Source organism: Dromiciops gliroides, chromosome 1, assembly GCF_019393635.1.
Source record: "Dromiciops gliroides isolate mDroGli1 chromosome 1, mDroGli1.pri, whole genome shotgun sequence".
In the NCBI taxonomy this organism is placed as follows: Eukaryota; Metazoa; Chordata; class Mammalia; order Microbiotheria; family Microbiotheriidae; genus Dromiciops; species Dromiciops gliroides.
In genome coordinates, this window is record NC_057861.1 from 740,142,650 (window position 1) to 740,158,553 (window position 15,904).

General features: G+C 37.8%; 1 protein-coding gene and 1 non-coding gene across 2 annotated transcripts in view; one reads left to right on the forward strand and one right to left on the reverse strand.

Moving 5' to 3' along the window:
- Window positions 1–15,904, forward strand: part of FHIT (fragile histidine triad diadenosine triphosphatase) — a 1,715,999-nt gene that overhangs the window by 1,443,361 nt on the left and 256,734 nt on the right. Inside the window, exon 7 of the mRNA XM_043975945.1 lies at window positions 143–211. Coding sequence (XP_043831880.1) covers window positions 143–211 — 69 coding nt within the window. The remainder of the gene's footprint in view (window positions 1–142; window positions 212–15,904) is intronic.
- Window positions 13,666–13,768, reverse strand: LOC122737524. The gene has a single exon (XR_006354356.1). It is a non-coding gene; the product is annotated as a U6 spliceosomal RNA (small nuclear RNA).

The following is a 15,904-nucleotide window of genomic DNA, read 5'->3' on the forward strand; positions in this document are numbered from 1 at the left end:
GCAGGTGAACATTTTCTTCCCTGGAAAAAATAATACAGTGGGAACCAATATGGAGTAATTGAACTTCATGAAACATCACTGTCAAATTTAAAAATATAAAAAGAGATAATCAAGTCCTTTTTTCTTCTTTTTCTATTTTCAGCATGTCCATGTCCATATACTTCCCAGGAAGGCTGGAGACTTTAGCCACAATGACAGCATCTATGATGAGGTAGGTCTATGCCTGTGTTCATTTTGCTTGATTCCACAGTGGTTTGCAGTAGAGACCAACTCAGTGAGACAGGTATCCTCTAGCACTAGGTGGAGTGATTAGAAGAGGATTCTATCCAGTAAAATTTTGGAAGTTGATAAAGAAGTGAGGATCCAGTGAATATCAGGTCATGAGATGTAAGAAAAACCATTCATATTGGTAACCTTTAGGTAACTTGTTGGTGGAAGCTACAAATGCAATACAATTCAGGAAGAATTCTGCCCTGCCATTATGCAAAATATATTATGTTATAAACAACTGGACAGTAATCTAGTCAGGGTTACCATTGTGAATGGGGAATGATTTGAAATAAGTCTGGGCAGGGATTTGAGTGGCAGCATGAGGAGTTGGGTGTTTTGTTTTGTTTTGTTTTTATGCTGGTGGCAATAGTGAGTCAATGAAGCTTCCTGAGTACGGGAATAATATGATCTATGTTTCAGGAAGACTATTTTAGCAGCTTTGTGGTGGATAGATTGGAAAGGGAAGACACCAAAAATAGGGAGACCAATTAGAATTTTACAATGGTCAGATGAAAGAGTTCAAGCAGGTAGGGCATTACAAAATTATTTTAGTCAAATATTCCTTTTAAAAAATCATTTTTGGGGGGCAGCCAGGTGGTGCAGTAGATAAAGCACTGGCCCTGGATTCAGGAGGACCTGAGTTCAAATCTGACCTTAGACACTTGACACTAGCTGTGTGACCCTGGGCAAATCACTTGGCTCTCATTGCTTTGCAAAAAAAAAAAAAAATTCTTGGGAATCCAGTTGTATATGTTATAATCCTTCAAGAAGCCTTTACTCAGGACTTCCTCTGTGTTGCCCACTGCTTTGGTATGAGGGCTATAAAGATGGTATTCCTTGTTTGGATGTGTTCAAATTACAAGTGGATATCCCACAATGGAAACAAAGTCTTTTTGACTGCTGAAAGGGAAGCTGGTGTGTGGTAAACTTTTAACATGTCTAAAGAAATGACATTAAAAATTTGAATTCAATGATAATAATGGAAGTAACCTTGTTTGCATGTATCAAAATTGAGTTAATCTTTTCTTAGGGCTTATGCCCTTGGGAAGTATGATGTCTCTGTATCCTAGGGTCTATTGAATACTTGATTGTTGAGCAGACGTGGGAAAAAAATTTATGCTTATGTTAATCCTTAACATTTCAAAGGTTAATAGAAGTTCCCTGTCCTAGAACTGAATGGCAGAGTCTGGAGTCAGCAAGACCTAACTTCAAATCTCACCTCAGATTCCTATCTGTGTGACCCTCGACAAGTTGCTTACCCTCCTTTTTGCCTCAGTTCTCTCATCTGTATAATTAGGATAATAATAACACTTACCTCCCCATGTTGTTGTGAGGATCATATAAATTATACACATTAAATGTTTTGCAAACTAAAAAAAGCTCTATATAAACACTGAATATTATTAGGTATTATAATAATTGTTGTTGTTTGGTTGTTTTACTCATGTTGAACTCTTCATGATCCCATTTGGAGTTCTCTTGGTAGAGATACTGAAATGGTTTGCTATTTCCTTCTCCAGCTCATTTTACAGATGAAGAAACTGAGGCAAATAGGGTTAAGTGACTTACCTAGGGTCACACAGCTAGGAAGTATCTGAGACCAGGTTGAAAATCAGGGAAATGAGTCTTCCTGACTCCAAACCCAGCACTTTATTCACTGTGCCACCTGGCTGCCAATAATCATTATTTTTAAATCAAAATCTTTTATTCATTAATGATGTAAATCCTATTTATGGCTCTCTTTGCATTTTTAATTCACTCTATATGGCGATCAATAACCCAAATACTTGGGCCCAAAAAATAGGGAGTGTCTGTTGGTTACTATACAAATTACTATACATTATTTACCACATCATTATGAAATATAGTTATTTATGTTGTGACCGTTTTGATTGTTTGGAGTGATGAGTCATTATTAAGGATGGATTATTTCTTCATTTTGCACCCAAGGGGAGAACCAAAATAAACTAGGTCCTTGAGTTGCCATCCCTTCCTATATTAGAATAGGAGGGAAGTAATAGTAACGGGTTTGGGGGAAAAGGTAGAAAATTGTTCAATGTCAAAGTCTGATTATTGTCAAGTCAACAGGATCTAGATTGAGGAGATATTGTCAAAGCTTAGATGGAAATGCAGAAGTGTGGCTATCCAAAGAGTAGAAAAGGCAGATGGGCACAAGGTTAAGGCAAGGGTTAATGAAGTGAGTATTAAAACAGGATTGAGGTCATGCAAAAAGAAGACTTTGTAGTTAGACTCAGAGCAATAGATGTGCTACTGCCAGCACTGGGATACAGTCTGACCATCCTCTGCCTTGTATTCTTGAGAATTCTCTATTGCTGCCAACTCTCCCTAAATTGGAAACTTTTATTCATGCCTTAGACATGTTTTTTCATGCTTCTGTTTGTCTTCAAGATAGGTAATCACCTGTTAGGAGTTGTTTCCTGACAGCAGGAAAATGTAACAGACTATAATGTGATGTGATGTGGTACAATATTATGATATGATTTAATTAATTTAAAATAGTATACTATATAAATATAATGCAAAATGATATAATAGACAATATAATTCAGTGATGTTATGTAATATAGAGCGATGTGACTTAGATGATAAACACATCCAAACTTTGAAATACAATTTAATAAAACCACAATAGCTCAATGTGTGTGTGTTTTGGGGGGAGTCATTCATTCCCAACATTTTTTTATTCTGTGAACTCCTTTGAATAACACCAACAAAAAAGAACTGTGTTTTGAACTCCCAGGGTAATTTAATATATTACTCCTAATATTCTTTTAGAGTTATTTATTAAGTGATTATAGAATTCACAATGATAATTTGCCCCCAAACTCCAAATTAAAAATTTACGTTATATAATTTACAATAGTATAATATACATTTTGTTCTACCCATAATTGTGAAAATTCTAAATGTAACATTATAAAATTCTAATTATAAAATAGTTATGAATATTTTATGTGGGTTATTGTATAAGGAGTAAAAGAAGCTTTCCAGCAAGACCTCATGTGCTTACTATTATCCAAAAGACTTCATATTAAACTTTAATTTATACATTTTGTTGAATATAAATACTATTTTAATGAAATATATTACAACTTAGAAGATATGTAATATAATATAATGATGATATGTAAATTTAATTTTGATGTTGGACTTTATAATCTGAACATAGGTTTGCATTATCTGGCTCACACCAAATATAGTCTTAAATCTCATTCCATGTCATGTTTATTTCTGTATTTTAATTGAAAAGAACAAAGTGAAAATGCTCCTTCAAATGAATATGTGGTAGAAAATAGTAGGAGAACTGGAGAATTTCACAAACTCTCTTGCTGAGAGATGATAATTCAGTGAAAAAAAAAAGCCATTTAACCAGTTAATGAAACTGAGCATCCAATGTTAATACTTTTAGATTAGCTAATGATAAATCTGTATTAAATGATAAACATACTAGAATTTCCATTGTATGACATGACTTTCTTTTCTTCAACAACTCTCAGATTAACTACATTCCCACAGAAATTCCATTAACATGTGACCAGTGTTACTAAAGAAGGTAATTTGAAAATCCACCAGATAGAAGAATAGCAATGAAACAGAAAATGCATTTACATTAGGAAACAGCCTTAAAGCTGCAATGAGAGGCAATATAAGATTTTATTCTGCAGAATGTTTGTGATGGTCTGTGATAGTTTCAAGATGGTCTGAAATGCTCATGCCCAGTGATGATGGTTTTGAGACAGTCTATTATTTGTAATACAAAAATGTGAATGTTTGTATGATGTAGATCCTCTGATTACATAACTGATGAGATATGATTACAGGGTAACAGAGGGGAATGAGGGAGCTACTTTAGTGCCATGTACAGAACACAAAGGAAGGTTTTTGTATACTTCTGACCAGTTTGCACTCCAGTGTTGAGCCCTTGAGGTACTTTGAAAACAATTTGATGACAGATTGAAGTTGCACTTAGTCATAGTGGTCAAATTTTGATGAAATCAATTTATGAACATGAAAATCACTGTTAGCATGAAAACAATGGCTTTGAATCTGCATAAACAAACCTATAATGCTTCAAACATATACATACTTATTGTCACAGAAGAAAAATATATTTATGCCATTATTGGGCAATAATTTTCTGCTTAAGATGCCATGAAAGAATTAAAATAGAACTCTCTAGTCTATAGTTGCAAACTCCTTGAGGGTTCATATACCAGTAACTGTGAACCACTGTGCAAAATCATAGATTATAAAGCAATGTAGATTTGTTATTTGGGGGTTCACATAGTATCATTATCTAAGGCTAACAAAACTTATCAAGTAGAACTTTTATGGGATCAGCTTTAATGAATAACAGCTCATTCTGCATTTTCATATTTTCAAATGGTAGTAAGTACTACAATCATGATACTTATATAAAATTATTCATAAACTTTAACATATTTTATAAATGTAAACTATTGTTATTGTTATTTAAAGTACTTAAAACTTTTTGCTTAAGTAGATGAAACATTTCATTTCTCCTTTCCCACCTCTCTTTATTACCTCTTCCTCTATTTTGTTTGTATTAAATTTACACTTAGAAAATCCTTTAAAATATTTGATATATATGTATCTAAAGTTCAATTTTGGTCTAATCCTACATGTGAAATATTTTTGATTCTGGGTAAGTGGCATATGAATTAAAGCTTTCCCTTTATGGTGAAGGTTTGTGGTATGATATCCTATGCTATATATGGCTGTCCTTAGTCCCTCTTAATTCTTTCTCCTCCATCTTTTTGTCACTAATGTGAGCAAACCTTAAAAATTTAATTTCCTATGATGGGTTCCATAATCACACTGGCAAAACCACACAAATTCCTATTTCCTATCTATTATAAGCACAAGAGAATGGATTCCTGAGAAAACTTTCTTTCCAACTGCCATGTAAGTCATGTGCACTAGGCATCACTTGTACCAAGCTTTGTGTAGGAATACAATGAAAGAATACTGGTCTAGAAATTTTAAGACCATAGTTTTAGTTCCAGCTCTGCCAGTGAGTAATCCTGTGAATGTTTTTTTTTTTCATCTGCTCTCTCTCCTCCTAGGTTCATCCCAAAGATTTGGCTAGATAATTTAGTGGAAGCTCTGTGAAAAGTAAAAAGTATTATGGAAACGTTCTGTATGTGAGATAATACATATTAGGCTCAGTGAAACTAATAAGAACTGGTGATAGAATGAGTGATATTGATGAAAGTGATAACTGGGGAATATGTACATCAACCCAAATTGAAATAACAGGATGCTTGGAAAAACAAACAGCAGTTGGTCTCAAGAGGAAGGAGCTGAGTAATCAATGGAAACGAACACTAACTGTGTTCCCACTAAGGGATAAAAGTAAGAAAAAAGTTTAACTCAGTCATAAAGTAACCCCTAATGGTTTATATTCCATTCTGAGAACCATATATTTAGAAGGGTATTGGTAAAGCAAAGCATAATTAGAAAAGGGTAACCAAAGTGGTCAAAGTCTGAAATCATGTTATATGAACAACTGGAGCTTGGAGGAAAGACTTAGGACCACATAATATCTCAGTGTAAGGAAACTCCAATATTCCATTGGATCTTGGATCCCATCAAAAATCCTATTTCCATATGCAAGAAGGTGGGATTGGAAGAGAAATGGCTCTGAACTTACAGGACCTGAGCTCAAATACTACCTTGGATGATCACTACTTACAGGACCATGGGAAATACACTTTCCCTTCCAGAAACTCACGTTCATTATGTGTTAAATGAGGGGGTTGGGCTAGATGGCTTCTGGGGTTCCTTCTAGATCTATCCAGGTGATGGTATTATTCTGCAATTCCATTATGCATCTGATGGTACAGATGGCAATCTATCTGCACATTTCCATCTTCTGAAACTACTTTCTCAGACCTTTCCAAAGTTTACCACAGAGGGGGACCATCCAATAAGCTGAGGGCTTTTCTCAGTTTCTCTTGACATTTCTAGGTATTGGAATATAGGGAAGAACATTCTACAGTGCAACAGGCTATATAGTTTATTAGTGAAATGGGGGTATTCAACCAGAAAATATATGATCTCTCATCAGACTTCATCCCTTGGGTCCTTTTATCTCTAATACTAGAGACTCCTACGGTGAATGGGAGGTTCTTGGTTATGAGCTTTAAGAGTCCTTCCAACTCTATCCTTCTATGAGTCTATTATCTTACAGATCTGAACCAGTTTGTCAAGGGCTTACCTTCCAGATAATGTTTTTGAAAAATTCTGCAATATTAAGTGTTTTATTTATCTATTAAACTTATTTTTGTGGGGAGTGGGGATGGAATGAGGTGACTGGGGTGAAGTGACCTGCATAGGATCATGCAGCTGGTAAGTGTCTGGGGCTGGATTTCAACTCAGGTCCTCCTGGTTCCAGGACTATGCCACCTAGCTGTCCATGTGTTTTATTTATTAACTTGACTCAACATTATCTATAGGCGTTAGGAGTTTTTAGTCAGAGAGAATTTGTCCTTTCCCTTGCTAGGTATCAATATGTCCTAGAGGAAAGAACATGGGATAGAGAGAGAGTTAGTAAATAGAGCTTCTTGATGTAGTTCTTATTTCCTTGGGTAAGGTAGCTAGGTGGTGCAGTGGATAGAGCACCGGGCCTAGAGTCAGGAAGATTCATCTTATTGAGTTCCAATCTGGCCTCAGACACTAACTGCATGACTCTGGACATATCACTGAACCCTGCTTGCCTCAGTTTCCTTATCTATAAAATGAGCTGGAGAAAGAAATGGCAAACCACTCCAGTCTCTTTGCCAAGAAAATCCCAAATAGGGTCATGAAGTGTTGGACACGACTGAAAAACAACCAAACAATGCAGCAACCACAGCAATTATATCTCTGGCTGATTATATAGTGGAAAAAACTAGTTAGGGCTTGGGACCTATAGTGTTCAATGTGAGTAAGCAGAGAGTATCCTTTACAATCTGAGGTAACATCTGCCCTGTGAAAGAATATCCCATAAAGGATGTTCTATTTGTATTAACCTTTTAGACTTTCCATATTTTTAAGTTTTCCATGATAATCTGGAAAGTAGTAAGAAATTCTTTGAGACTCTTTACTTTCTTGCTAAGAGGGAAGCTAGACTTCACAATGAACATGAATCACTTTTACCTGGCTATGGCAAAAAAGATGTCCAATGTGTACTGGATATAGGTCAATGCCAATTTAGTTCTGCCCACCATACTTTCTAGGAACAATAATTCTGTAATTCTGTAATTCTTGCCCATGACCAATTCTCATGGCAAACCACTAAACCCATTTGCCTTCGTAAAGGCTCAATCTCATCTTCACTTCCTAAATTTTCACTCAATTTTCTTTTTTTTTTTGGTGAGGCAATTGGGGTTAAGTGACTTGCCCAGGGTCACACAGCTAGTAAGTGTTAAGTGTCTGAGGCCGGATTTGAACTCAGGTCCTCCTGAATCCAGGGCCAGTTTTCTAACCACTGCGCCACCTAGCTGCCCCTCACTTGTCTACTCTATGGATTTCTGGAGATCGTACAACTTTCAAGCCTCAGAGCCAAGACTGTAACCCAGGTCTTCTGACTATAAGACTTAGGCAAATGCAAGTCAAAATAGGAGGACAGAATGGAAACATACCATCATTGCTATGTTAAGGTGCAAGGATGTGAATTCAGTTGTGGGTGCTGAGAAGCCTGTTGTCTACCATGGCTGCTGAAAAACTATAATATACTTGGAGAACAGTATGAGGACATAGTAATTGAGGGAAACAAAGAGAAGGAAGGTCTCAAGCCTGCCATTTCCATTATCAGCAGATACCCATATAGGCTCAGAGAGAATGAGAGTTATTTATCTGCTCTGTCCATGGAACTTCCCAACTTAGTTGACCAGTAAAGGCAGACCCTAATTGCTTCTGCGAATCAGTCTGTTGTTCTGCACCAAGCTGGCTTCTGCCTACAGATCTTGATGACAAGGAATCAGCTCCTGTGATGATGCACAGTTTGATGAATGTGAAAAGACTGATAGAAGCACCTCTGAGCTGCAGATACGCAGCCAAGCTGGGCACATCGGGGAATGTGGTCCTCAGAGAAAAAGAGCATGCTTCTAGGGAAACAAAGGAGCCCTTTTTATTCTCAGGGTCCCAGTGACCAGGTTCCAACCCCACCCTCTAGCACTTATTAATTGTATGACTATTCTTAACTCCTGTGACCCTGTTTCCTCATTAGAAAAAATGAACATGTCAACACCATAGTCACTACCTCCCAGGGCTTTTGTGAGACTCCAGTGAGATCATGAAAATTACTGTGAACTCTCTCAAGTCCCAGATCATAGGATGTTAGATTTAGACCTGGGAAAGACTTTAGAAGTGGAAGAAATGGGGCAATTAGGTGGTGCAGTAGATAGAGCACCAGCCCTGGATTCAGGAGGACTTGAGTTCAAATCTGGCCTCAGGCACTTGACACTTACTAGCTGTGTCACCCTGGGCAAGTCATTTAACCCAAATTGCCTCACCAAAACAAAAAAAGTGGAAGAAATGATTATTAATAACCAATGATCTGGGGAGACCCAGAATGCCCTCCCCTTTTTCCTAAAGTTCTGATTTTAAAAGTTCAGTCTCTTGAAGGACATGGCTGATAATGAGATTGGACTAACTTTCTAGTTCAGACCTCACCAAGGTATAATGGCTATTGTGTTCTACTCAAGTGTGGGGGGAGATAAATTCTCTGAATAGATTGCCCAAGTTTAGGGTCAACTCAAGAATTAATTGACATAATCAAAGTTCAGGCCCAGTCCCTCATTGTAATATTCATTCTCTCATTATTTTTTACCCAGAGTTGATTGCCACCCTAGGACACCTTCTTTTCCAAAAAGGTGCATAAACCTTGAGCCCACCATTATGATTATCCTTGATCTAAGAGAAAGATGGTCAAATGACCATCCTTTCATTAAAATGCTGGCATTATTAATAAGATGATTACACCACCCAGAAATGATGTATCTAATCTTTTTTATTTTTTTTGTAAGGCAATTGGGGCTAAGTGACTTGCCCAGGGTCACACAGTTAGTAAGTGTCAAGTGTTTGAGGCCGGATTTGAACTCAGGTCCTCCTGAATCCAGGACTGGTGCTCTATCCACTGCACCACCTGGCTGCCCCATATCTAACCTTTTTAAACATCACAGAAACCATCTAATCTGGCCTCCCTCACTTCACCAAAGTCCCACCTAGTGAGTCTAGTGACTTGCCCAATGTCACACAGGAAAGAGATCCAAGATTTAGAACCAAGGGCTTATGATCTCAGAACCAGTCCTCTGTCTACTCTACCACACATTAGGTGTTTAATGCAAACTTGCTCAATTTAACTCTTACTTTGCTGTTCTCTCAGTTTGAAATTCCTTCTTGAACTTCTACCTATCTATGCTGCAAGACCCATCTCATGTCCCTCGTCCTTCTTGCAGCCATCCTAACTACTCCCTCTCAGACTGATCTGTCTCCCCAATGCCTTTCTACAGCCTGGCTTGTCTTTGCTACTTTGAGGGAGAAGTCAGACTTTTCTTTGAGCCATAATTCTTTTGTCCTCGGATAGAGACCTATAGGAAGGAAGACCTGAGGACAAATCCTGCCTCAGATACTTAACAGCCTTGTGACAAGACACTTCCTTGTCTATAACTATAATGCCTCCCTCGTAGAGTTGTGAAGATCAAATGAGATAAGATATGCAAAGTATTTTGCAAATATCAAAGGACTATATAACTGCTTGATTGGCAGCTCCTTCCTAAACATATCTCATACTTTTTGATCCCTTAGGGCAACCTATCTAGAGGGGATGGTCAGGTTATAGGATCATAGATGGAGAAACAAGGGTGGGGCTGGGCCTTTAGAAACTATCCAGTCAAACTCATTTTACAGATGAGGAGCTTAGACCTAGAGCAAATAAGTGACTTTTTAAGGTCCCATAGGTGGTAAGAAGCAGAGCCAGCCTATTCTTTGACTCCAAAGCCAGCACACTGTACCACACTGCCTATCTCCAAACATCATTTTTGGGGGATGATTTTGTTGACCTTGACCTTGGTGAGATCGCATCTGAGTACTATGTTCACCAACTACCACTTTACCTTATCTCACTTGTGTTCAGACTCACATATCAGGACAGTTATTGATGAGCTAAAGGTTGTCCAGAGGAGGCTACCCAGGATGGTAGAGAGCCTAAGCTCCACACAGTTGGTCTCACAACTATAGCAGAGTCCAAAGTTTCATCTGGGTCTTCAGATCATTTCTTTCCCCTCATAATGACAGTGTCCCACCTTCCACTTACTCTACAAGAATTGATTTGGGGTGGGGGGGGCAGCTAGGTGGTGCAGTTGATAAAGCACCGGCCCTGGATTCTGGAGGACCTGAGTTCAAATCTGGCTTCAGAAACTTGACATTTACTAGTTGTGTGACCCTGGGCAAGTCACTTAACCCTCATTGCCCCACCAAAAAACCCAAACAAAAACAAAAAAACCCAACCAAACGAAAAGAATTGATTGAATACCATCCATGAACAAGAACAGTTTGCAAAAATACAAGTTACTCAGTCCCAGAGAACAGCAAGAAATCTCATATTGCCAATGATATTTATCTTTGACACTGGATTGCTTTCCCACACTATTTGAGAACAGTCAAGTTCATGGGTCCACAGTTGACTTTTCTGCTAGCAGTTGGTGTTTCAGCACAACACAGTTAATTAGTTAGTATCCTCTGGCCAATTGATATCTTCACACTAAGAGATAAGTTTCTGGTTGTCTTAAGTATTTTGTCATCAGGAATCAAATGTATTTCTTTCAAAAAAGGACCAAAACTTCATTGGCCTTTGTAATTCTGAAGCATCCATCAACAAGCATGTGTCAAAGGCTTACTATGTATCAGGAACTGTATTTAGTGTTGAGGATAGAAAGAAAAGCAAAAACAATCCCTGTCTTCAAGGAGTTCACATTCTAATGAGGGAGATAACAAGTAAACAAGGATGTGCATACAAAATGTATGAATGCATAAAGTACTCATTAGTTGCACAGCCCTGGGAAAACAAATTCAAAGGTAAGACTGTCCCTGATCTTGAGTATCTCATATTTTAATGAGGGAGGTAACACATATGGAAAGTTGCATATCAGATGGAAGGTGGAAAAAGCCAAGGCTGTTTTGGTAAAGTGGCAAATCCTATGTGAATGCTTCTTCTTTTAATGCCTTGTGAAGAGGGTAAATTGGAGATCGTCTCAGAGGGAAGATACTGGAATTAAGGGGAGGGGGCAGGAAAGGCTTCTTGTAGAAGAAGGTGATATTTTGGCTGAGACTTGAAGGGAGTCAGAGAGGCAGAGATAAGTAGGGAGAGCATCACAGAATGGGGAGATGGAGTGTCTTGTTCAGGAACACAAGGAGGTCAGTGTCAGCAACAACTCCAGGGACTGGGAAAGCAAATGGCCCTGGTGTTGGCATTAGGCAATGACTCATGAATAGGAAACTCAAGGACACCCTTACTTGAGCCACCTGGAGAGATTAGCTCCCTGATTCTCATGTGCCAGTGTAGCCACACTCCAACATATGTTCTGATAGGTGGGGAGTCCTTGATGCTGTTCTCTGAGCCCTGCAGAACTCTAGGTTGTTTGTGGGGAGGGTTAGGCCCTTCGGAAGTTATGTGACTTTCCACCTTTGCTATGCCAGGCTATAATTTAAATAAGAGATTCAAGGGTAAAACATTTTATTTTTAAGTGTTATGGATGCCTGAACATCTGTCATTTCTAAATTTATTGGCATATATCCAATCATCCTTCCCATCTAACTATCCTCTAACAATGAAGAAAAAAAACAAGGCAAAACAAACCAACACAATGCATTGGACTATAACGTTCTGTGCAAAGGATGCCATTTTATTTTATTTTTAATTTTTTTTCATGTGTCTGTGACCAGATTTATTTATTTTTTAAAATAATAAACATGTTTATTTATACTTTTGAGTTCCAAATTTTATCCTTCCTTCCCTTCCTCCCCTCCCCCACCCTGAGGTAGTAAGCAATCAGATATGGGTTATACATGTGCAATTATGTAAAACATTATCATATCAGTCATTTTGTACAAGAAAACATGAATAAAAGGGCAAAAATGAAAGAAAATAAAAAATAGCATGCTTCAGTCTGTGTTTAGTCACTATCAGTTCTTTCTTTGGAGGTAGATGATGTGTTTCATCAGTCCTTTGGCATTGTCTCAGATCATTGTATTGCTGAGCATAGTTTACTCATTCACAGTTCTTCATCAAACAATATTGCTGTCTCTATGCATAATGTTCTCTTGGTTCTGCTCACTTCACTATGCATCAGTTCATACAAGTCTTTCAAGGCCTTTCTGAAATCATTCTGCTTGTCATTTCATTTCTTTTCTTTTTTCCAGAATGGACAAATGTTTTATTGGCATATTCATTGTTGTAAACAGCATCTGGCATGAAAAAAGTTTACCAAAACCAAACCTTTTTACTGTTTTTTATAAATTAGATGGCAATTCCAAAAATTATATAGAATTGTTTTCATTGATATTTTTATTTAGCAAAGTGAAAACTTGTTGATTCTATAGACTTTGCAATGAATTCATGTTGATTGTATCTGTCTTGTATGATGACCTGATCTTATTAGAAAGATTATTTTGTAAGATTTTAAGACATTTCCAAAAGTTAAACTACATGTTACTACAAATCAACTCCAAAAATTAAAGTGTGACTTAGAAGGGTTCTGGAAGATTCAAACTTGAAGTCTTCACACACAAAATGTACAAGAAAAAAAAAAGGGCAGCTGAAAAGAAAAACCTCATTAACAAAGAAAAAGAAAAACCTACAGGACCTAGCATTGTGAAATCTAACTGAGGATTACATTTAAATATGCTGCAATACTTTCAAATGTACATGATGAAAAATGATGTAGGAAAAGATTAGCTATGGTAAATATCTGAACTGCAATTCTGATAACTGAAAGGGTAAATTTTATTTACAACATTGCATGAAATAGTGAAATTCTTTTCTACATTTAAAACCTAACAAAAATCAGTCACAGTTACAATACCGTACTAAACTGAGCCATCACCTGCTGGGAACTTTCTAACAGAACTTTCTGCTGTTATTTTGAGAATACTGTTTCTAATACTTAAAAACAGAAAACAAAAACGAAAACAACACCCCCCAAAACAAGCAAGCAAACAAGCAAACCAAACACCTTCACACTTCTTACTGTTACAGCTGGCTCTGATGATTCCATTGTGTCTTCAGCTCCTACTTTTGCTGTTTTCTGGGAGTTAACACAAGTTACATTTGCTTCTGAATTGTCAATGAGGTAATGTGTGTATCAGTGAAAAAATATGGAATGCTTCACGAATTTACATGTCATCCTTGTGCAGGGACCATGCTAATCTTCTCTGTATCATTCCAGTTTTAGTGTGCTGCCGAAGTGAGCACCTGCTTGTCATTTCTTATAGCACAATAATATTCCACCATCATCATATACCACAGCTTGTTAGCCATTCCCCAGTGGATGGGCATTCCTTTGATTTCCCATTCCCACCACTAAAACAGCTGCTAGGAAGATTTTTGTACAAAGAGGTCTTTTTTCCCTTTTGGGGGATGTCTTTAGGATATAAACCTAGAACTGGTATTGCTGGATCAAAGGGCATGCACAGTTCTATAGCCCTTTGGGCATAATTCCAAATTGCTCTCCAGAATGGTTGTATCTTATCACATTTCCACCAACATAGGGTTAGTGAAGGATACCATTTTAATTAATATTTACTGATCTGCATATCTGTGTACATGTTATATCCCCACCCCAAATGCAATAGAATATGTTATTGAGGGATTTTTTTATTTGTATCTCTACTTCAAAGCACAGGGCTTTACATGCATTAGGTGCTTAGTACATGTCGATAACAAGACCTGAAGTGTGGAAGACTCATTTTCCTTAGTTCAAATCTGGCCTTGGATACTTATTAGTTGTGTGACCCTGGGTAAGTCACTTCACCCTGTTTGCCTCAGTTTCCTCATCTTTAAACTGAGCTGGAGAAATGGTAAACCACTCCAGTATCTCTGCCAAGAAAAGCCCAAATGAGGTCCCAAAGAGTCAGATGTAACTGAAAAATGACTGAACAACAAATGTTGGTTGGTCTGTGAAGTTCAATTAACTGACCTCTGAACACAGATTCATTTATCTGATTTAAAACTCACTGCCTTCCACTATCACCTTGTAGAGCTTATCCAGAGAGAATGTACTATAGGACTGCTAATGTTTTTATAGGAAAGAGAGAAGAGATAGAGACGGGTTAAGGGAATGGGACACTGAGATGGGAGGAGGGACATTAGGCTACCAAGCAGGAATATGAGGACATTTAAAAACTTAGAGAAAGAAGTGTTGATTTGGGTCTGGGAGTGGCAGTGTCCCCACTGTAGGTGAAGTTGACTTGCCTGAGAATTTTCCCTATAACTAGCCCTCAGTGTAGACACCTAAGTGCAGTAAAGGACACGGCTTTAAATCTTGCTTCTCTTAGAGAATAGCCGAATGACCTCTGGCAAATCATGTGACCTCCCTGAAGCTCAGTTTCCTGATCCATAAAATGAGGGTGTTGAACTAGATGACCCCAGAGACCCTTTCCTGTTCTGTGTGATCCTGCCCTTCTAGGTTTCCAGGTTTGGGGAGGCAGAAATATCAAGGCTGTAGAGTCTGTTCTATGAATCACTTCTTCCAAGTAGCATGTGTCTGTCTAATTAAAGAAGTATTGAGCTAAGTGCAAAAAGCCTCAGGTTATCCTGATTGTTCCCTGGCTCAATAACTGCTTTATTTTTGACTCCCATTTGTTGTCTTTCCTTCCTTCCTTCCTTCCTTCCTTCCTTCCTTCCTTCCTTCCTTCCTTCCTTCCTTCCTTCCTTCCTTCCTTCCTTCCTTCCTTCCTTCCTTCCTTCCTTCCTTCCTTCCTTCCTTCCTTCCTTCCTTTTTATTTTTTGTTGTTGTTCTTGTTCTATTAGAAAGTCATTTCAGAAAGGGCACTGGCTTTGGAGTTAGGAGGTCATGGAATCTTGGGTCTACCACTTACTTTGCTGTCTGTTCTTGGGCTAGTCATTTAACCTTATTTTATGTTTGATTTTTTTTAATTTTTAAATAGAAAATACTTGTGCTATATACTTCTCAAGGTTTTTGTGCGGCTTTCATGATATAATGTGGTGGAAGGGCTTTGCCATACAAGACACGAGATTCATTTAAGCTCTTGTTAGTATTGACTTAAGAAGGAATTCCCAGGGTGGAGATGCCCTCTTTCAAGGCTTATCACTGCTGCTTTGTGATTGATTGTCTTAGGGAGTAGATGAAGATGCTTAGAATTGAGGGGACTTCTTAGTATTGGTTAGAGACAAAGGTTGATATTATATATTTGAGAACCTCAAAGCTCTCTGACAGCATCTCCAGTTCTTTCAAAGCATCCCTAGATACATGGACACTTGGACCTATCCCTTCCTTGTCTCCACCCTCCCCACCCCCACAATGGTACTTTTTAGTTTCTCATTGTTCCTCCTAAACTATGATGTCCAAAATGAAACAGAGCATTTCCT